The sequence below is a fragment of the Lasioglossum baleicum genome, chromosome 16 (assembly GCF_051020765.1).
Source record: "Lasioglossum baleicum chromosome 16, iyLasBale1, whole genome shotgun sequence".
In the NCBI taxonomy this organism is placed as follows: domain Eukaryota; kingdom Metazoa; phylum Arthropoda; class Insecta; order Hymenoptera; family Halictidae; genus Lasioglossum; species Lasioglossum baleicum.
Genome location: NC_134944.1, coordinates 5,660,794 through 5,683,512, shown reverse-complemented (window position 1 = coordinate 5,683,512; position 22,719 = coordinate 5,660,794). Strand labels below are relative to the sequence as shown.

General features: G+C 45.8%; 1 protein-coding gene across 2 annotated transcripts; it reads left to right on the top strand.

Annotated features, from left to right (window-relative positions):
• The first annotated feature begins 402 nt into the window (after nucleotides 1-402).
• On the top strand, nucleotides 403-22,664 carry LOC143217137 (organic cation transporter 1). Of its 2 annotated transcripts, XM_076440938.1 has the most exons (11): nucleotides 403-1,109; nucleotides 5,961-6,056; nucleotides 6,145-7,317; nucleotides 8,754-9,101; nucleotides 18,648-18,906; nucleotides 19,037-19,128; nucleotides 19,199-19,402; nucleotides 20,369-20,615; nucleotides 21,261-21,392; nucleotides 21,468-21,822; nucleotides 22,394-22,664. In XM_076440938.1, the coding sequence occupies exons 3-11, from the start codon at nucleotides 7,192-7,194 to the stop codon at nucleotides 22,662-22,664; spliced, it is 2,034 nt and encodes a 677-aa protein (XP_076297053.1). In that variant the 5' UTR covers nucleotides 403-1,109; nucleotides 5,961-6,056; nucleotides 6,145-7,191. The 2 variants fall into 2 exon arrangements, with proteins under 2 accessions (XP_076297053.1, XP_076297052.1); XM_076440937.1 differs by lacking the exon at nucleotides 5,961-6,056.
• Nucleotides 22,665-22,719: the final 55 nt, after the last annotated feature.

Sequence of the window (22,719 nt, the reverse complement as noted above, 5' to 3'; positions counted from 1 at the left end):
ATACTACCGCCTTAAGAGAGAGAAAGAGAGAGGAGAGCGACGGGGCCAGTGTAACCGCGGTGTAAGCGGCGAAGGGGCCGGTAAGGGGTTAAAAGAAGTCGGATGCGACACCGAGGAAAAAACGCTGGGCGAGAAGAGATGTACGATTCGTGCACGCCGCACAATTACCGGGCGGCGAGTGTCGAGGAACCCTCTTTTATATTAATAGTCGAGATAGTAGTCGAGCGTGTAGCGCGATAGTAGAGTGGCGATCGTGGTGGGCCGGGGGGGGGTGGGGAGATTAGAGGAGAGCGGGTCCGGGAGCGGGTTACGAGGCTTTTACACGGGCGAGAGAGTCCGATACTCGGTGACCAGCGACTACAATGAAGAGAGACAGTGACACGCTGGCCACAGAGGGGTGGAGGAGAGAGGTAAAGCAGAGAGCACAGGGAGACGTAGGCGGGGGATCAACGGAGAGTGTCCAAGGGGGACATGTTCGAAACGATAGCTAGGAGGATGGGATACACCGTGTACGGACCCCTTGTATCCACGATTGCTTCAGTTTCAGTTCGCGATGGAGACTATTTGCTCCTTCCAGTGGTAGCTGTCGGTTCAGTCTTCGACCGAGGGTGTTTGAAAGAGAGGGAGACGGAAGGAGAGAGAGAGAGAGAGAGACAGAGTGTGTGCGTGGTCCAGGTCAGAGAAGGGGTCAGGGAAATCTCGCGGAAACCTTACCGGGAAAGGAAACACGGCGAAGAAGATTCGCCCCGGGGTAGATCGCCGATGGATCTACTCGTAGGATCGCTCTCGAGGACGCTCGGCTGACACGCGGAGATGATCCACCGTATCGGCGATCCTCTCCTTCTCGCTGGACAGTCCCTTCGATCCGTGGATCCAAGCGGATCCGCGACGGAAACGCAACAACCTCGAGGCGTCCCTCTTCCGGGATCTATGCCGATCACGCGGGCGAAACTCGGCTAGGTCGTTGGTGCGAATCGATTGTTGTAATATCGGACAGTGATCGAACGATCGAGGAGTTGTGTGGCTTCCTATCTGTGCTCTGGTGGATCCGAGTGTCCTGCGAAAGGATATCGTCGAGAGAATTGATCGGCGAATCTCCGCGTCTCCCGGTAAGATCGAAGAGGACAGTGTAGAGGTAAAGAGGTTCCGGAAGTTGATCGACGGAACCGTGATGACGAGCGTGGGATCCGACGGTATCGGCACGAAGAGCGCGCACGTCCCGACGGAATGGAAAAGTCCGCGAGCTCTCTCGGCTGCGACGCTTGTCAAATTACTCGTAAATCTCTCGTTGTTTAACTAACGGTAGCTGAATCGCGCGGCTCGTAAAACACGACGCGATCCCGCGGCGTTATCGCGATCGCGCGCTCCCGCGTCTCGTTATCTTGTTCGGTTCCCGTAAAAACAAATTGTTTAGAGAGACGGACGGGCACGTCAATCAGCGGTACGAGAACGGGCACGACGCAGTCGCGGTGGACCGGTTCCGAAATCCGCGGACAAATATTCTCTGATTCGGGCGTATCTGAAATATGTAAAACACCGGCGTCACGCTGAGCTTGTTAAAGATACGTACAAATTATCGGTATATTTACACCGAGCTTTATCGGTAACTTTTCTTTTTTTTTTTTTTTTTTGGTTGTTTCTGTTTTATTTGAGAATTATTTTAGCCCGTTATTACTTTGTTATTGATGTTACGGTAGCAAATTCCCAGAATTGTGAAAGTTGTCCAAGTCAGGTATTTCTTGTTTCGAAATATTTACAGGAAAGGGATGTCAATGTAGATTTAAATATAATGATTGAACGTTGTATCTGAATTTGATCTAAATTGAGTTGCTGAGAGTTGAATTTAGATTTAAATACAATGAGACCAAACGTTGGATTTGAATTTGATTTAAATATAATGAGATTGAGCGTTGAATTTGAATTTGATCTAAATTGAGTTGCTGAGAGTTGAAGTTGAATTTAGATTTAAATACAATGAGATCGAACGTTTGATTTGAACTTGATTTAAATTGAGTTGCTGAGAGTTGAATTCGAATTTAGATTTAAATGCAACGAGATCGAACGTTGGATTTGAACTTGATTTAAATATAATGAGATTGAGCGTTGAATTTGAATTTCGATCTAAATTGAGTTGCTGAGAGTTGAAGTTGAATTTAGATTTAAATACAATGAGATCGAACATTGAATTTGAATTTGATTTAAATATAATGATTGAAAGTTTAATTTCTATCTAAATTGGATTGCTGAGAGTTGAATTGAAACTTACATTAGATATAAATATAATGATTGAAAGTTGAATTTCTATTTAAATTAGGTTGCTGAGAGTTGAATTGAAACTTTTAGATATAAATATAATGATTGAAAGTTGAATTTCGATCTAAATAGCGTTGCTGAGAGTTGAATTTGAATTTTATTTAAATGTAATGATTGAAAGTTGAATTTCGATCTAAATTGTGTTGCCGAGATTCGATTTTGAAGTTAGTATTACACAGAACTTTTAGTATTTCCTCTGTAACTCCGGCGTTCGGCAATTTGTTCAAAAATTTTCTTTTCCCGTGACATGTGGTAAACTAATTGTTCCAACTTCTCGAAAAAATTCCAAGAAAAGTTATCGTTTTTTTACAAATGACCGAATATTACTGTGAGTCACTGTGCATACTGTATTTGCGAGGGGAAAAGAAAATGCGATATAATAATCTACGTTAGTTGACATATCTTCTACGTGCAAGGTGTCTTCGCGTCCATTAGGCTTCGAGAAACGGAACGACTGTATTCTTTCTTGGAAGGAGAATAAAAAAAATACCCGTATTTTTTATTTCGGTTTCGGTATTCATGCAATTTTAAAATCGTACCGATTCGAATCCGATCCCGATCCGATCCCGATCCGATCGAGAGGAAGCAAGAGCGAGAGGCGAGAACCGGGCTGGAACGGGACGGCGTGCGAAGCGGGACGACGTTGTTTGCACTAGCATGACGTCATGTCACTGGCAATTGTGACGATAGAGAGCGAACGGACTGGCAAAATGCACGCGCGTACGTCGCGTGTACGGAAAATCCGGGAACCAGGGTTACACGTCTCGAGACACATTGTCGTGAGTTACGAGCGAGGCTTCCTCCTTGTCGTCGCGGTTCGATCGGATCTACGAGCGAGGCTTCCTTCTTGTCGTCGCGGTTCGATCGAATCCACGTCCGCTGATCGCAAGGATCGTTCGAAGATTTCATAAATCATAAGCCTCTTCCGCGTCGCTTCCGAATGGTCTTTCCTCGTTAGCGTCGCGAGATTCTCCAAAGTCTAATCGTTATTCGACGTTTCCGAACGGGGACGTTGGAAAAGTGACGCTAAAGAGGGAATGCCCTCACGTTGTAACAATTTCTCGAACAGTAAACACACTATGACAAAATCTGACGTGATCTACTGCGGATCTTTATGCAAAATAAAAATTGTTTTCAATCGCAAGACACAGGGATCGAACGGAAATTACCTTCTTTCTTGTTAAATTAAATATTGCCAGACTATTATTCAACGGCAAACCTACCGAGCCTTAAAAGTATATGAAAATTAGACAAATTTAGACTGTGCGGTTATTATTATTACAAACGTCTTCATAACTTTAATGAGAAATAAATCATCTGGCGGATCTTTATGAAAAATAGAAATTTTCTTCGTCAATTACAAAACGCTGGGACCGTGTAAAAATTGCATTATACCTGTAACAATTGCAATAAATTGGAAATAAAAATATTTTGCATTAATTGTGAGAATCAGGAGTAACATACAAATTGATTTCATCCCTTAACAACTTGGCTGGTTTAAAAGCAACATTACAACATTCCTGGATTTTTAAAATCTTTCACTATTTTATATTTCGTCCAATCAATGTCTTCATAAATGCATAAAGATCCGCAGTCTGGTTATTACTGTATCAATTTGCATCCGCCCATTTCTGTCGTAAATGCATAAAATCCGCAGGCTACTCATAAATTGCATAAAATCGGCGAGACCGGTTCGATTCGACGGGGACCATCGGGGCCAAGATAAAAGAAGCGAGATCTGACCCTGAGACGAAGTTAGAGAAGTCGAATTCTGTTATGGGACGGTTCAGAAATTTGCATAAACATCCGCAGTCCGTCCGGGACAAAGTCGCGACGCGGTCCAGGAAGAAGACGGTGGTTATTATCGCGAATGTCGTGACGATTTCAATTTACGCTGCTCTCCAGAAGATTCGTGAAGAACGAGACGCACGACGGACTCCGACGAGACGTACAGACCGTCGATTCCGTCGACGGAATTGCCGATCACGATTTTTTCGACCGCTTACGGCTGTCTAACGATCCGCGATCGTGCGATCCGTCGTCGCTTTGGATCGCGATTATTTATCTATGATTTCTTATAGAACAGATAGCGCCTTTCTCACTCTCTTGTTGATAATCTTGTCTATTATCTCGGAGATTAGGCTGCGGGAACGCGAGGCTAACGCGTGGACGTAAGTCAGTGGCGCGGTGGCTGTTGTCGCGGGCTCGTGGATTTTAACCCTTTCAGTGTGGAGAGCTTGTAGATCTATCGATCGTTTCGGGGAGTGTATGATATATAATAAATTTTATGATTTCGGAATTCCTTTAATTTATGATGAGAATTTCATTTATGAAACATGCTTCTCGACGTTTCGATCCGTATGTGGATCATCCTGCGCCGAAATCATAAAATTTATTATATATTTAATTTTCGATCGAGAAGAATTCACCTTTATAGTGTATTATACACAGCCAAAAGTTTGCAATCAGTTTCCGATTTTTGTGAAAGTCGAACATACCAATAAATATTGGAATAATCCATCGGTATTATTGGACAGTGGATTTTATGCATTTATGAGAAAAGTGAGTAGGTGTAATTTAAAATAGTTAAAATATTTAAGGAATTTAAGAAATCCTTAAGTATAGAATTAATTTCTACTTCACTCCGATTTGGTGAAATTTATAATGACAATTTTTATTTTGCACAGAAGTCCGCTGTCTAGTTATTATATCAAATAATAATTAGTTCAATAATCGTAGTTATTGTATCGAGTATTAACTAGCTCAATAAATACCGGTTTACCTTGTTATATTATCGATGTTTTATCACTGTGTCAATTTGACACCGAGGGGCAGATTCAGTTCGTGCAATGAGGGACGGATGAGGGTTAAAAATATACAAAAAGAAACTTTTTAAAGACCACGCTTGTAAATATAAAATGCACTAAAAAGGAGAAAATAATTTTTTTCCTGGTTCTCCATAAAATACCGAATCTAGTTAAATGATTAATAATATTTTTCCCCAAAGTTTTAAGCAATTACTTCAAAATTTCTTCTGCTATAACATTAGTATCGGAAAAGACAGAAAAGTTTAATAAATAACGGCGTATTTTTCAAATTTTCAATATAGGCCCACATAAAAAAGTTGTAAAATGCAACTTTTAGTATTTTTTCTAAAATTCCGATCAATTGCAATTTTTGAAAAAATTTCTTTTCATGTCCTGTAGTAAACTAATTGCTCTAGCTTCCCAAAAAAGTTCAAATCGTATATAGTACAGTATTTAAAAAGTTATCGTCGTTTTTAGAGCGTCCGAATATTAATTCGAGTAACTGTACATCATATAAAATCTAATTTAGGAACAGAGTAGGTAAATGTTTCGTGGGTTGCTTGTCCTTAATTAATATGAAAAACTACATTCATCTATCGCGCCTGTATCGAAAGATTATTACCAGACTGCGGGTTTTATGCATTCATGAGAAAAATGAGTAGGTGCCATTTAAAACACTGATCTAATAATGCGAACCTCATGTTTCCAGCTTGTTGAAACGATTAAAGTAAGAATTAATCGTTTATCCGGCTCCAGTCTGTTGCAAAAGGTGCAGACGATTTTTATCTTGCATAAAAATCCGCAATCTAATTATTATTGGGTTTTTGTGATTTATTCCAGCCTAAAAAACCGAACGAACTTATTTACCAAACCCCAATACGTTCAGAAACTCTATTTTCCACGATTACCTAAAAAATGGTCAACTACTGACACAAGGTTAATTAATTAAAATAGATGCCTGTGCCTAATATTGTGAATGTTTATCGATCTCGTTCGTGAGGGTTCCGCCATGTTTTATTTACAGATACGGGAAAGTCTTCACTCAGTGATTTCTTCCTGATTGGCGTCATCATCCCCCGCGATGAGCCAGAGGAGTCTCCAGGCTAGATGAAGCCAGGAGAGACCTGAGAAGGAGTCGATCGTTGTCGATCAGGAATTTCGGATGCGCGATTTCCGTGGAAGTTGAGGAACGTGGTCCTAGCGACGCGACGTGTGCGTTGACAGTGGCCGGGACGGTGGCGTCGTCGACGGTGGTGGAGGCGGAGGAGGTGGTGGCGGCGGTGGCGACGGAGAGGCAGAGGAGAGACGCCGAAGACGATGCTCGAGAGGATCGGAAGAGAGGAGGTGTTTTCCGGCGATGGCTGATCGCGGTCGGCGCTATGCTCGCGGCATATAAGAACGCGCGAAGACGTGCGTTCGCCGCGCTTTACGCGATTCCGAATTCGACGGTGGACTATCCGCTCGCGTCTCGGGAGACAGTCGGGCCCATCCGGTGGCCAGGAATCGCTCCCGCAAGACAACACCAGTGTCGTAAATATCGTCAGCAACGTTATCGTCGAGGACAGGACAGTTCGCCGGGGACTCGAGTCGCCGGACGACCGTGAAGAGGAAAATCTCTTGCCCCCGGAAAAACTCTGACAGTCTCGGGCAACAGCGTCTTTTTCTCTCTCGGACACTTGGTAGTGTTGGTCAGTGTGTTTGTTGGCCAGCGTGTCGCAGCGCTGCCAGACGCCGCGGCGGATTCGCGGCGCGTGGCTTCTCGACAACGGATGTTTAGTCGCAGAAACGTAGTCGACGGAGATGAGAGCCAGCCGGGGACACGCGTGATTGTCGGGTCGCGCTGGTACGTGTCCCAACGGGTAGTTTTCGTTTAGGGTATAGTTATAGGAGAGCACGACACACAAACTAGTGAGTTTCGCGGTGTTTGATCATCGGCGCGTCGATGATCCCGAGGAGGACTCGCGGCGGTCATGCCGCGTGATTCGAAGCTCTGCGGACTATCGTCGCTCGCGGTCAGCAACATCCTCCGCAAGAGGTTCACTGGTGGTGGTGGATCGTCAACCAGAGAAACATGAGCTCCATCGACTTCGACGAGGTGTTGTTGCACGTGGGCGAGAAGGGCAAATACCAAAACATCATGTACTACCTTCTTTGCATACCCGCCACTCTACCCGCCGCTTTCCTCGCATTCTCGCAAGTGAGTCCGAACTCCCGCTCTTAGGGTAACACCCTGTCACGTCTTCGGGTACGTTTATGGTGGAGCTGAGATCGACGTCGACGAAAAACGAAAATTCTGTTCTTCTATCAGGTTGTCACATGTGAAATCAGAGACGTTAGAAAAATTCAAGGTCGTCGTTATATTACTTTCGAGATTCTAAGAAGATCTTCGAGATTCTAAGACGATCCAACCCTTACGTGGTCAACCGAATGTATAGATTAGTTAAACCCTTTTGTGTTCAACATATTTGCACGAATTCTTATTTTAAGAGTATAAATTAACATAAATGACCGGTTTTATAATTTTCATCTTACAATTATTGAAATGGTTAAGTTCCTAACATTGAAATTGATCCGACAAATTTCTTTATCCACACATTGTGATAAGAATTGTACAAAATCAAAATAGAGCCTTGTCATTTTTGTGAGCTAAAACATTCGAATCGCTTTCAGCGCTCGATAGATTCAATGTTAATATATTAGCGAGCAACGAATGGACATTCAGAGAAATTTTGTAATATTCTTAGAGCAACATTAACAATGTCTCGCGAATTACAATTTTCATTTTGGATAAAGATTCACTGTCCGTTCGTTTGCATTTTAAAATCGGACATTTCACATGCAACAGCCCAATCGAAGCAAACAAGAGATTGATCTATAATGTTGGGTTGTTCGGAAAGTCTCCGCCGATTTTCAATTATTTTTATAAACCTTTATTTTTTTTAATTATTTAATACTTGTATCTATTCACCATGAATCATACGTTCAATCGTTTTTCTTTGGCGTCAATGGAAATATGGTGAACAAAAAAATGCATTTTCGGAATTTATGCTGTTTTAAAAAAGGCAAGAATGCTGTTCAAGATGCAAAAAGATGTGCTATTTACAGGGACGTTTTATAAGAGTGGGATAATGAAATCTCCCAAAAAATGGCAAACCAAACAAATCAAACAAAATGGTACATACATTATTAAATAAACTTGATTGTTAGTACTGTGTTGGAAAGAGAATTCGTACCGTTTTTAAATTAAGAATCGGAGATAAAATTAAGGTATTTATTCACATGTTTATTCAATAACGCGAGAAGTTACCTCGAAAATGGCAAAAAGTAATCGAACAATATAATATAATCGAACGTAATATAAAAGAAAATATGTTATTGAATAAATCTATGAATAAACACCTGAATTTCAGCTTCCAATTTTAATTTACAAACGCTACGAACATTCGTTCCACGCCAATACAATTTTATTATCAATTTAATCCAAAAATCGGCGGAGACTTTCCGAACAACCCAATAGTTGCGCCGCGTGCTTTATAAAAATGGCACGACCTCCAAAAATGGAAGTTCGACCTCCACCATAGACATACGTCGAGGACCATGAGGCGCGCGAAATCCAGGTGATTTGTTGAATAGGTGTTCGTGAGCGCATCCCCAGATCATTGGTGCAGGGTGCCCGAGCTGGACAACATGACAGAGTTGTTGACCCTCGACGAAAGGAAAGAGCTGTCGTTGCCTCACGAGGTGAGGACCGACGGCAAGCTGAAGTACTCTAAGTGTAGCATGTACGATGTGAACTATACGGCCATCATCGAGACGTGGCTGGGTCGGGGCAACCTCGAGAACGCGACCGTCGACACCGAGTACCGGTCGAGGTCGCGGCTACCCTCGCCGCCGGTCGGCAACCCTAAATGGCCCGTCAGCACGTGCCGACACGGATGGATCTACGACAACCGAGATTATGACAGCACGCTCGTCACCGAGGTAAACACGTCTTTCTCCGTTTCTTCCGGTTTCCTTTGCAACCCTTCGGGCGATCGTTTGCGGCTTCTTCCGGTTCGCGCTTCTTCTCAATCCTCTGAATTCTGCCCATAATTATGAAAGTGTTCTAAGTCGAAATTGCAAAAGAATGAGCTTATTTCACATGATATTGTTTTAAACGAAATTATTCGGGTGGCGAGAAAGTAATTTCGGTATTTTAAGGTGAAATAAAACCGCGAATTTCTTTATTCAAGCGATGAACTTTAATCAATTTTTCTTGTTTGTTCTTTTCGGCAAAAGATCATCGAACAAAAGGGAAAATATCTTATTCGTTGAAGTTCTTTGCTTGAATTAAAATATTGACTCGTGATGAAGATTCTGAACAGATTCTGATAAAAAAATGTATGTTAATAATTTCGTTTAAACCGAAATAAAATTCTACTTTTCTTTCGTTAATACACAGCTATTGGAGAACACATAGGCATTCAATTTGATATCGATATTCTCCTTATTTAGGAAATTACGATCTACAAAAAAGTTCTAATCGCTGAAACCGTGAAATAAATCGTGTAGGGCAAGAGGTTACTTTCTCGCCAACCCAATAATTAAATATTGTCAAAAATGAATATCCTTTTCCTTGAAATATCTCGAAACAAGTAATACATGACTTAGACTCCTTTAATAATTACGGACACAATTGTCCTTGACCGAAAATGATAACTCAGCGATAAAAAGTTCCTTTTCGATCTTTTTCTCTGTGAAACATTTGCCAGCATATTCGCGAGATCTCTGCGATTCAAACGATTCCAAACACGACGCTATTAGGACGATATTTACTCGTTCATTCCACGGTACAGTTCCTCTGTTATGCGAACAAGTGGATTACAAGAATTCGGGTAATAGAATAATTACTTAATGACAGTACTACCTAGATTTGTATAATCATGTAGCATTTTCAATTCTGCTGAGACGATAAATTATTCGGACGTCGAGGTTCTAATTGCACCGCGGATGAAACAAGTAGGTAAATGTGATCCGAATGGTACCGTGTTTGTGCTCAAACGAACCGGGGAAATGTGACGAACAAGTAGAAAAGTATCCCCCGTTGCGTTTCCGTATATTATAAACACGTTATTCCCCAAAATATGGACTTCGTGGATCGAGATCACCGAGTTCGTTCGACGGAGAAGCGAGACTGGTTCCACGGCATTCAGATGCAGAAGACGGGTTAATTTTCGCGCGAGGGTTAATTCGAGGGGGGTCGTTTCTCCCGGCGGATTCGGTTTCGCCGGGAATGTCCGGAGTTTCTCAGAATGGGAAAAGCGGTCGCGTGCGAGTGGGTCGACGTCGACACGGTTCGTCGCGACCGAGAGCAAACGAACGAGAAACGTTTTGCATAATCCTCCTACGCGTGACGTTGCCTGTCTCGTCTCTCTTTCTCTTTGTTTCTTGCGACAGTGGTAGCCGCAACAAGAAGAGAGCGAGCATAGACTAGAAACGATGACAGGTACGTCGAGTCGAGTTTCACAGGGGCAATTCGGCTTGGCCTCTGTCGATTAGCGGAATCGCGGGAACCTCCTCGAAAGCCCTGCGGCAAGCTCGAAGCTGGTCCCGTTCGCGGAATCGGTGTCCCTCTTGTCCCCGATCGGGACACGCTGTTAAACTCCTCTTTCCGCTCGATAATTCTCTATTCCGTGAAAGCCTCGTCTCGATGCAGCGGGTCGATGTTTCCGCGCCGCGGCCGGATGTCCACCACGATTCGATTCCGTGGGGCTGATATCACGTTCGTTTCCACGGACCCGGTACGTTTCCCGCTACCGGCCAATCACCGGTCCCCGAGTCACCGTCATCGACCGATCTTTGCCAGCCTGTTCGTCGAAATATCTCAGGATCCCGGTGATAAATACAGTGGCTGAACAAAGTACTCGTCTGAGTTCGGCAAAAATTTAATCGACGATTGGCGATTAACTTCATCGATCGATTGATTTTTCGATGATTTCTTCATTTAATCAACGATTGACGATTGACCTCATCAATCGATTGAATCAATCGCCGATTTTTCAATGATTACTTTTTTAATCGTACACATTAATCAATCAACCTTGATTAAAATTTTAGTCGATTCAACTCTGGTACTCGTACACCTTTCAAAAACGAATAATTTTTCTTTTCAATCGTTATTGGTCGCAATTTTCGAAGGAAAAAGTAAAGGTAATTCGGACTAACGATTCCGTGAATCACGTATGTACCAGTGAATCGAATTAATCTGAAATCGTCGAGCTAGAATTTCCTCGTAGTCCTACAATTGTTCAGTTATGCGACAGTTGTGCAACAACAGGCAATCACGATTTTTCTTCACGTCTTCATATTCGAGAGAGAAACGTCAACGAGGCGTCGCTGACTGACTGAGATTCGTTCTGCATTCTTTCGAGTTTTATTGCTCGGCTGCGGAGTTCTAGGCAAAATAAAAATTCTGTGCATTGAAGATCAATCAACTTCATTATCACCAAAATTCCTTTAATCTTTTTACTGTCTCAAATTATATATCCACCTACTTTTATGATAAATGCATAATATCCATACTTAAATACGTATATTAATTAAGTATACGACGTATACTTAAATTTCATAGGATCAATCAAATTCATTATCGCAAAAATTCTTTTATAATCTTGTTACTGTCTCAAATTACCCACCTATTTTTATCATACATGCATAAAATTCACAGTATACTTAAATATCATAGGATCAATCAAATTCATTATCACCAAAATTCTTAATCTTGTTGTTTTTGTCATAAATGCGTAAAATCCGCAGTATACTCATGTACGCAAGTACGATAACGTTCGTCGATATTCTCCGCCAATATTTTTCATTCGTAAAAATGGCCATCGCCGTCAGTTTCCCACGGTCGCGTGGTGTCGCGGTCGGCGGTTCATCCTAGTGTATTTTTCCGCGGGGCTCCAGCGGTATTGCAGACGTTTAATAGATTCGCGGAGACAGGTTCGGTGCATCATCGTAGATTAGAATCGCGGGAATCGCGAGCTTCTTCGTTGGAAACCTCGGCCGATCGTTGCCGGCGCGTGTGCGGGAATCGGAACGCGCTTGGTCGCGCCAAGGTTCGTCACGTGGCAGCTCTGCATCAGTCGCTTTGCTCGCTCGCTCGCTCTCGGGTCCGTTAACGCGTTATTAAATTGCCGCAATTAGACAACGCGGGTAGCTGTTGTCGCAACACGAGGATCGTAACTCGCGGGGTCGAGGATCTAGGTGCAAGAAGCCTCTCTTCAACTAGTCAATTCCGTCGTACGGAAATAGTCAGTCAAGGAAGAAGGAACACTAGCCATCCGAACGATCTCATACTTCGTGGCTGGGAAAATGGCACCTGGAAGGAGTTCGAATCTAATTGATCATTAATGAACTTCATGCAAAATAGAAACTGTTAGTCTCAGTTCTTTAACAATTTTATGATCGGATATATGGACTCCGTATGAGTGCCGTGGCTGGGAGAATGGCACCTGGAACGATTCCGAATCTGATTGGCCATTAATGAACTTCATGCAAAATAGAAATTGTTGGTCTCAATTCTCTAAGAATTTGATGATCGAATATATGGATTTAACAATCTCAACCCTTAGCAGTCGAGGGGTGACTCAGAGTCAGCACTAAAAATTGCTGTACCATTATTCACAACATTGTTTACATTATTAAACATGTTGGAATCTAAAATCAATTACTACATATTTAGGTATAGTACGTGGTGTTCTATCAATTCGATATCCACAAAATGAAAGAAATCATATTATTTTTAGTCGGAAGAAATGTTTAATGTTCAAGTTAAAATCGCTCCGACTGCGAAGGGTTAATAGAAATTGATGATCTACATATGTATATGGATCTCTGGTACGATCTCCCTAAGATCTCGCATGCAAGTATCCACTTGAGCTGCAGCAGAGTCGAGGCTGCAAGTCTCAGATAGAAAAGGACATGATGCATCCATACACCGACTGGTCCCGTTAGGGTATGGTTGGTTGTCGAGCGAAGGTGAGGCCGGTTTGGACGGCCAGGTGACCAAGATCGTGCCTTGACAAGCGACTGGCCGATAGTTTGCGGCTCCGTGGTGGCGTCAGCAATTGCCGACCAATTTACCTACCCCCGCATCCGGTCATGCGATCTGTCGCATCAAACGCCTCGTACAAACTACCGGCTCTACTCTGTGCTCCTACGAAGGGTATATGTCCGCCGCGCGAGCGTGCCAGCTTACCAGCTTGTCGCTCGCGTCCGCATTTCTGTCGTGACGCACAACAACCGGCTCGACCGAGTTCGATTCCCTGCTGCTGCCCTGCCTCTCCGCCCTCCGGTTCTTCTCGGGCTCCTCTCGGGCCTGGAGTAACAGTCCGCGCACCGCCCGAATCGTGGGGGCAACAAATCTGGCGAAAAATCCATCTCTCGATTTTTCCATCCCTTTCTCTCTACTCCCCACTCTACCAGCTGTTTCTCCTCTCCTAATCTTCCCCTTCTTCTAATCTTTCCCCTCCTCTCTCTCTCTCTCTTCCTCGGGTAGTACCGTGTACCATCGTTATTCCCCTTTCGCCCCGTGTTCTCGTTCTCCCTCCAACGGGTCGCTCGCCGCTGATCACCGGGTCCATCAGCGGCTCTCGAGGGTGTGCGCGGCCCTTGTATTTACACGCTCCGGATTTACGCAGACGCGTGACGCACGGAGCCATCGAGGCAAATCCTGTTCTTCCGTTTTCCGTTCAAGCTTCGTCGCGGCTTTCTCTCATCCCCGATCGAGTCAGCACGCCGCTCTGACGCTTCGCTCTGCCCGCTCTCTCCTTCCTACCACCCAGGTATCAGTTCTCTGATTGCCCCGCGGGGCACTGGCCTGGCTCCTTCGGAATCGGGGCCACCGGAACCCGACGCAAGACAATATTCGCTACAATGTTCTCTTGTTCATGTTCTGTATCTGTGATTCGGGGTTTTGCTCTCGGAGCAGACCTACTGCCCCCAAGGGCTAAACACAGTCTTCAGAGATTAGGATTTGGCTATTTGAAAGAATTAGTCTCATTCTGTTCGCGATCTTTTGGACTTCTAATTTTTACTGGATATCTAATCTGAGATTACCGTGGGCCCCGTTGCCCTGTGGGGCACTGGCCTGGCTCCTTCGGAATCGGGGCCACCGGAACCCGACGCAAGACAATATTCGCTACAATGTTCTCTTGTTCATGTTCTGTATCTGTGATTCGGGGTTTTGCTCTCGGAGCAGACCTACTGCCCCCAAGGGCTAAACACAGTCTTCAGAGATTAGGATCTGGTTATTCGAATGAATTAGTCTCATTCTGTTCGCGATCTTTTGGACTTCTAATTTTTACTGGATATCTAATCTGAGACTACCGTGGGCTCTGTTGCCCTATGGGGCACTGACCTCTTTCCAGTCTCTGCAATCTCTCGAACTTTTGACAGAGTTGACAGAATTAAATTTTTTAACAAGACACTTTTGGCCCTGTCAACGTCGAGGGCCATTAAACCACGCCCACTCAAGACATTCTACACCAGTATTTCTCCAATGCTTGGGTTTACAGCATTCTATTCTATTCAAAATAATGATTGTATAATAGTTCGATTGCTCCGTGCAGCACAGAGCTAGGGCAACTTCGGCTCCCAGGAAAAATTGTCCAGAACAGGAAGGACTTTCCTCATTCTAACTCTTTCGTCGAACATCGTTTGCCCCAGAGCAGCTCAGGGAGCAATCCAGAGCATCTCCGGAGCAAAGAGCGTTCGTTGTCCGTTGTGTCTAGCGCGGGGGTCTCGACCGCTCTGAAACGAGAATCGAGATGACTTGGGATAGGAAGCAGAGCGGAAGCTTGGCGTTGCACGTTCGCGCAGAGCGCCGCCGCAAGACAATGACCCGTCCCCGTTCGTTCAGTAACGTCGGGACGGGAACCACCGATCGTCGCAAATCGTCGTTCTGACGCACGACCCAGTCCTTACGAAAATCTAATTAACTGGCACCATTCGTGTAACAAGCGCTTATCTTCCGACCGTGACTCTTCAGTTTTCACTTCTGTCAACATACTCGTTCTTGTACGACTTTTCATGAATAAATGATTTGGAAAATGGATTTGAAAAAATGATTTGAAAAAATGATTTGAAAACTTGATTTGAAAACTTTATTTGAAAACTTTATTTGAAAACTTTATTTGAAAACTTGATTTGAAAACTTGATTTGACAACTTGATTTGACAAATTGATTTGACAAATTGGTTTGAAAAATTGATTTGAGAAATTGATTGGCAAAATCGCTTTGAAAAATTGATTTGACAAATTGATTTGATAAATTGATTTGAGAAATAGATTTGATAAATTGATTTGATAAATTGATTTGAAAAATTGATTTGAAAAATCGCTTTGAAAAGTCGCTTTGAAAAATTGATTTGCACCAATGGCGACCATACGCTGTCATCCAATCGCGGCGACGAAGAGGGCATCGAACATATTCGACCTTGAAGACCGCGTTCTACGATCTGTTCCAATTGACGCCGACTCGGGCCAACGACTACCTGCTTTCGCCGAGTCATGGTGACAAATGGCGGGCCGAAAACGGTGGTGAAACAGCCGAGTTGCGCGGAAGTCGCAGCCGGATATCCGGTCTAAAGAGTCTCAAGAGTGAGAAAGAAAGAAGAACACCGCCGAGAACGGGCTTTCGCGGGTCTATCTGGTGAAACGGCTCGACGTGGACGCACCAACCTAACCGCGGTCATATCAATAGATCGTTTTCGAACTGTGTCAGGGTGATAAAATCTGCACGCGTCGTTAACGTCCTGCGGGCGCGCTTGTCCACAGGCTGCCCTTGACAATAACGCGCTGGCATATCGCGGTGCGCGGCTCCCGTATTTCCATGCAATTTACCTTTTGCGTTTCACGCAGACATCAAAAGTCCGTGAGTGGCAATTAGCTTAAATCAAACTTCGTGTTCACGAACGCCCACGAGAGCGCTCGGCCCGCCCCGCGACCCGCGCTGCCTCGATTATTTGCTCGATCATCGGTGCTCGATGAAACAGTTCGTTTGCGCTCCGCGCGTGTTTACCGACGCTCTTCCAGGCCGGAGCGGAGCCTCGCGAACCCGCCAGTTAAACGTTCCTCGCCGGACAAACCACCGGAAGCCATGCGTGGGGCGCAATGATGCGAACGAACGGCCAGGATCGATGTTCAACGGTCGATCTTAAGAAAGATCGACACGATGTTTACGCTAGCATGCTTGTAGCGAACGCTCTTCGAGTCAGAAGTGGCTTGTGAGACTCGCAATGTCGATTAGGAAACGATTCTAGCACTAATGGTGTGAGAGGAGATGTGTAGGAAATGTCCTCTTCGAAACCTGAAGTATACTCTTCAACTATGATACCACAGATTTGTTGTAGCAAGCTCTGGTACAACACGGAAGCTAATTGACAAGTAGCCAGGGATTGTGACACTCGCAATGTCAATTAGGAGACGACTCCTGCACTGATGTGAGAGAGGAGGTGTGTAGAAGATGTCCTCTTCCAATCCTGAAGTGTACTCTTCAACTAGGGTACGAGAGATTTGTTGTGGCAAGCTCTGGCACGCCGCGGTAGCTAAATGACAAGCAGCCAGGGATTGTGAGACTCGCAATGTCAATTAGGAAACGATTCTTGCACTGATGTGTGAGAGGAATTGTGTAGAAGATGTCCTTTTCCAATCCTGAAGCATACTTTTCACCTAGGGTACCAGAAATTTTATGTGGCAAGCTCTGGTACAGCTCGATAGCTAAATGACAAGTAGCCAGGGATTGTGAGTCCTGCAATGGCAATCAGGAGACTATTCCCACACTGATGTGTGAGAGGAAGTGTGTAGATGTCCTCTTCCAATCCTGAAGTATACTCTTCACCTAGGCCAGCAGAGATATTTTTGCAATTCCAAAATCCAAAAGGGATCATTACAGACCACAAAGTATCATCCAGAGAAAGAAAGAAAACTAGCGGAAGGGAACGAAGCCTGACCATTCAGATTGTCTTTGCGTTCCTCTTGCCCCGTTCCCTTCCCGCTAGTTTTCTTTCGTTCTCTGGGCAGTAGATATGCTCTTCGCCTAGGCCAGAGGGGATAAAACAATAGGGATCATTGTGGACCACATAGGGTCGACGTACAACAGGACTGTATGATCATTGAAGAGCGCGGACTTCAGGTCCCGGCTTCGGAAAAGCCGGGGCAGCGAGCTAGCTGGTTAAAAAGCGGCGCTCGATGACGTGACGTGGGAATCACTACGGCATCATCCATCGTCCCAGTGGCGTACGTGAGCGCAATCTACTCGCCGTAGAGTGGACGTCGCGCGCGTTTGCGCGCCAAGCACGTACTTGCCCCGTACACGCGTCATTCGATTAATGAAATTCTGCCGCCGTCGACGACGGTAGCGTGTACGCGAGGATCGAATTCGAGTTCGACTCCAAAGTCCAAGCCTCTCGAGGATCCGGCCGCCATCTTGGTAGCCAGACGAGAGGACGAGAATGTTCTCGCGATATCGTTCAATCGTTCTCCACCTTCAGAACTCGGTTATCGGTAAAAATTTGCACGTGGATCTAATCCGAAACTGTTCTGGGACGGTTCCATCGCGTGTTCGTTATCGCGAGAGACGCGACGAGAGGCAAATATTGGTTCCAGATGTAACTGATCTACGGAGGATTATTGGCCTGAATGCACCGGGAAGAACAAACAGTCTCGAAAGAATGTAGATCACCCACTGCCACGTACATTGAGCAGAACACTGTAACTATTTTAGGGTCTTCTGCAGAATATGATACTTTCGTGCTTCTTTGTGCATTCTACCGATACAACTTACGATTAGTTAGCTAAGCTCCTCATACAAGATCAAAATAATATATCAATAACAATTTCAATGCTAACCTTTGTCAAATTGTGTATTTCTGTAATTTTAAGTCTGCGTTCATTGAAAATTAAAATTACAGAAATACGTAATTCGAGTCTCTATTCTCTATTCATTTGATCGGGCGTGTCGAACTCGGTTTAATAAATAAAAATTCGAACTTAACATTAACTTTCTAACCGAGGGTGTGTCCACGAGACATTCGAAATTAACCAGCCAAGTTGCAATTTCTTGGATTAACAACCCTGTAGATTAACAACCTCGTAGTTTAGCAACCCCGTAATTTAGCAACCCCGTAGATTAACAACCTCGTAGTTTAGCAACCCCGTAATTTAGCAACCCCGTAGTTTAGCAACCCCGTAGTCTAGCAACCCCGTAGTCTAGCAACCCCGAAACCGTTCAGTTCGTAATTAACAATGTACAACTAACGGAGCAATGACTTCGCCGCGATGCCGCTCGCAAATGATGCCCGGCATCATCGTTTCCACATGAGCTGCCCATAATCTCGCTGATCTCGTTTCATCGGGTCGTTTACGCTCCGACCTCGTTTCCAATACGCGCGCCGCGTCCGCGGAAAATATCGTGCGACGTTCCCGCGTCGAGATCGGTAACGGGCGCGAGATCTAGCGTTTTAATGGCATTCTGCATCCACATAGCTAGACTTGGTATGCGACAACAGCTGGTGGCCTTCCACCTCTACGACTTTCTTCTACGTCGGCAGCCTCTTCGGGAACGTGGTGTTCGGCTGGATCGCCGACAAATGGGGCCGAAGGACCGCGTTCTTCGCGATACTCTTCCTCGAGGTGATATTCTCCATTGCCACCAGCTTCAGTCCGAACTACGTCATCTACACTGCGATGAGGACCATCAACGGTCTCTTCTTCCCCGCTCTCTACCAGATACCCTTCATACTAGGTGAGCAAACACTCAACCAACATCAATTCAACTGCCTGAAGTCAGCCTAAAGTTCTTGTTGCCACTGATGTTCCATTCTCGAAGGAAATCAGCTAAGGATAGTGGTTAGAATGGGCCCGTTTTGTTTCAGCGTTGGAGATGATGGGCCCTAGGTACAGAACGTTCGCCGGCATGGTGATCTGCATGTTCTTCGCATCGGCCATGTCTCTGCTAGCCCTACTGGTAATCAAGGCTTCCCCTTCGATCGGGGATCAATGAAGCGTGCTCTCGAAACGAGGATTTCTGTCCGCAGGGTTACTTGCTGAGACACTGGTTCGCCCTGTCGCTGGCGACCTCGGTCCCATTCGTTCTTCTCTTCAGCTACTACTGGATCATTCCGGAATCGCCTCGGTGGTTGCTCAGCAAGAACAGGATCGACGAGGCGGAGGTGATCGTGCAGCGGATGGCGAAGATCAACGGGAAGACGGTGCCCAGCAATTTCCTCAGGAAAATGGAGGTAAACATACAATTAAAGTCCAAGTTGAAGATAATCTTTATACCACATCGAATTGCACCTACCATTTCTCCGATCAATAAAATCCGCTGTCATCTTGCATGTTCCTCCGATCGATGAACAAATGTGCGCTACACTTCCGCGATGAATTATGTCACTGACAATGAGATAAATTGATTACCGATTGCGATGCTGGACGCGTCGCCGTGTAATGACAGCACACGTGTACCGCCGGAGATCGTAAATTATCGAGCAGCATTGCATCTGGAAACAGCATTAATGAATTATTGTGAACAATTTAGTATAGGGGTTATGTGTGAGACCTTTCTTCAACCCCTAATCTAGAAGTTTCCCTGAAGAGAGTATCTACAAGCCAAGCAGAGCCTTCACCCCAGCTCCCTGTCCCCATGTCCTTGATAATGACTGCCTAGAAGAGGGTATCTACAAGCTAAAGCTAGCAGCCCAACTCCCTGTCCTGCAATGACTACCTAGAATAGGGTATCTAGGATGATAAGCAGAGCTAGCACCTCAGCTCCTTGTCCCCATGTTCTTGACAGTGACTGCCTGGAAGTGGGTATCTAGAAACTAAGCAGAGCTAGCACCACAGCTCCCTGTCCCCATTTACTTGGCAATGAGTGTCTAGAAGAGGGTATCTACAAGCTAAGCAGAGCTAACACCCCAGCTCCTTGTCCTCATGTCCTTGGCAGTGACTGCCTAGAAGAGGGTATCTAGGATGATAAGCAGAACTAGCACCCCAGCTCCCTATCCCCATGTCCTTGGCAGTGACTGCCTAGAAGAGGGTATCTACAAACTAAGTAGAGCTAGCACCCCATCTCCCTGTTCCCATGACCTCGGTAATGTCTACCTAGAAGAGGGAATCTGCAAGCTAAGTAGAGCTAAAACCCTTGTCCCCGTGTCCTCAGTAATGATCCTTCATTCTTCACCCTTGATCCGTCTCGATCTGTTCAGCTGGAGATCCTCAGGAGACAGGGTATCTCGTGCAACGGCACGAATTCCGGCGAGAACGAGACCGTCCAGGCCGAGGACAGGTCCCCGCCACCAGCAGCGACGCCGATGGACCTTGTCCGGAACCCGAACATCCGGAAGAAGTTCTTCATCCTGGCGTTCGACTGGGTGGCGAACGCGGTCGTGTACAATGGACTGTCGTACAACGCCACGAACCTCGGCGTCTCCGATTACCTGGCCTTCTTCATTGGTAACAGAGCTGCTGGCTCTCGCGCGGAGACCTTGGCTCCGCGCCGCTCCGCCTCCCTCGTAAACATGTTTTCGACGCCAGGCTTGTAGCATGCGATCGCGTGCACCGCATACGCAATGCGCCCGGAGAACGCGGAACGTCCGTGTGCGAACGCGATTCGACTCGAGCCGATGCAATCGCGACCAACTATTACACTGCGTTGCCCCCGTAGCGTCGCGCGACACCAACCCCTATGGAAAACACGCTAGGGGTGTCAAAAATTGATCGATCCTGGAAGAATGCGAAAGTTTCTCCCTCTCGTACTCTATCTGTATGTAATGTGGGCGTGGCTTTAATTCTAACGTGGGCAAGTCAGTGCCCCCAAGGGCAAACTCAGCCTCGGACTCCTTGGGAAATATCTGGGCGGGGTCTGCGCAAGAAATGGGCGTAGAGAAAAGTACCAGCCCCCTGCTAGGAACCTGGGCGTGTCGGAGCGAGTCGGACAACGCCCACGCGCGGGAAATGGGCGTTGTAAACCATCAACCCCGCCCCTAGAAACTCCCATTAGAGATAGAGGCGTGGCATCACCGAATTTTCGACGGAGCTCGGGTCTCTCGCGAAGCTGCACGTTCCCACGAACACATTTGATGTTTCCTTTGCCCGCAGGCGGCCTCGTGGAGATACCCTCATACGTGATCACCTGGTACGCGATGGACAGACTCGGCAGAAGGTGGGTCCTATGTCTGACCATGCTCCTGGGAGGCGTGGCCTGCGTCTCCTGCATGTTCGTCCCCGAAGGTGCGCACTTTCTCTCCTATCCCGTCGACAATCTCCGATCAAGTTTACCAATGAATCTGATCTCTGTCGCAGCAGATGCCGTCTGGGTTACCGTGTGCCTGGCGATGATAGGTAAATTCGGAATCGCCGCCTCCTTCGCTGTGTTCTACGTGTTCGTTGGTGAGTTGCTGCCAACGGTGCTGAGGTCTCAGGCGATGGGCATCGCCTCGTTCATCGCGGGCATCGGCTTGCTCGCGTTCCCGTACATCGTCCATCTGGCGGTCTACTCCAGGGTGCTGCCTCTCATCATCATGGGCACCCTAAGCGTCGCCGGTGCTCTCACGTCCATCTTCCTTCCGGAGACTCTCAACATTCATCTGCCACAGACCATCGAGGAGGGCGAGCTCTTCGGCGCCGACTTCAAGCTCTGGTCCTGCCCCACGCTGCCAAGGTCGGTGCCCTTTTCGTAACTCCCTTATTCCCAAAAATTCAAAGGTCGTTCGAAGGTCGCCACGACGCATAGTGGTCGGAAATCGCCGAAAAGTGGCCAGAATAGGAAGGGGTACTCCAAATTCGTTCAAAATTGATACTGTAGGGGTTCTCGCGTCGCTGATAATGAACCTGATGTCAAAATTAGTTTTGTGTTATGTCATGATTTTTGACAAATAAAAATATAAATATAATAAAAAACGACAGAATTTTCACCGAATGTAAAAAATAAAAAAAGAGGCTTTAATTCGAAGTTTCTGAAATTCGAAGCTTTGAAATTCGGAGCTTTGAAATTGGAAGCTTTGAAATTCGGAGCTTTGAAATTGGAAGCTTCAAAATTCGGAGTTTCAGAAATCGAAGCTTTGAAATTGGAAGTCTCTGAAACCGTAGCTACGAAATACAGAGTTTCTGAAATCGAAGCTTCGAAGCTTCAAAATCTTCGACCTTCGAAAGAAAGTAACAGCCCTAATTCCGACCCCCAAGAAATCAGCTTCACCGAGGATTAACGTGAAACCCGACGACCTGTGTTTCAGAAAGCGGAAGAACCACGAGAGTAAACGCGAATCGATGCCATTGAGATGTTCAGCGAACGGCCGGCCGGTTAGCCGTTCTTCAGCGTCGAGGTCGCAAGACGAAGAAGAGGACCAGGAAGCGGCGAGTTCCTGTTTCGACCAAGCGCAAGGGGAGCAACCGGAAGAGGATCCCGCTTGGAGGGTACCGGAGGGTGTGAAGGACCTCTCGGAACTCGAAGAGGACCGTCAGAACACGACAGTGGCCGTCATCGAACGTAAACGAACGCAATGAACGACCTCGAGCAGGGACGAATACGTTGTGTCGTAAGAGCATTCGTATCGCAGGC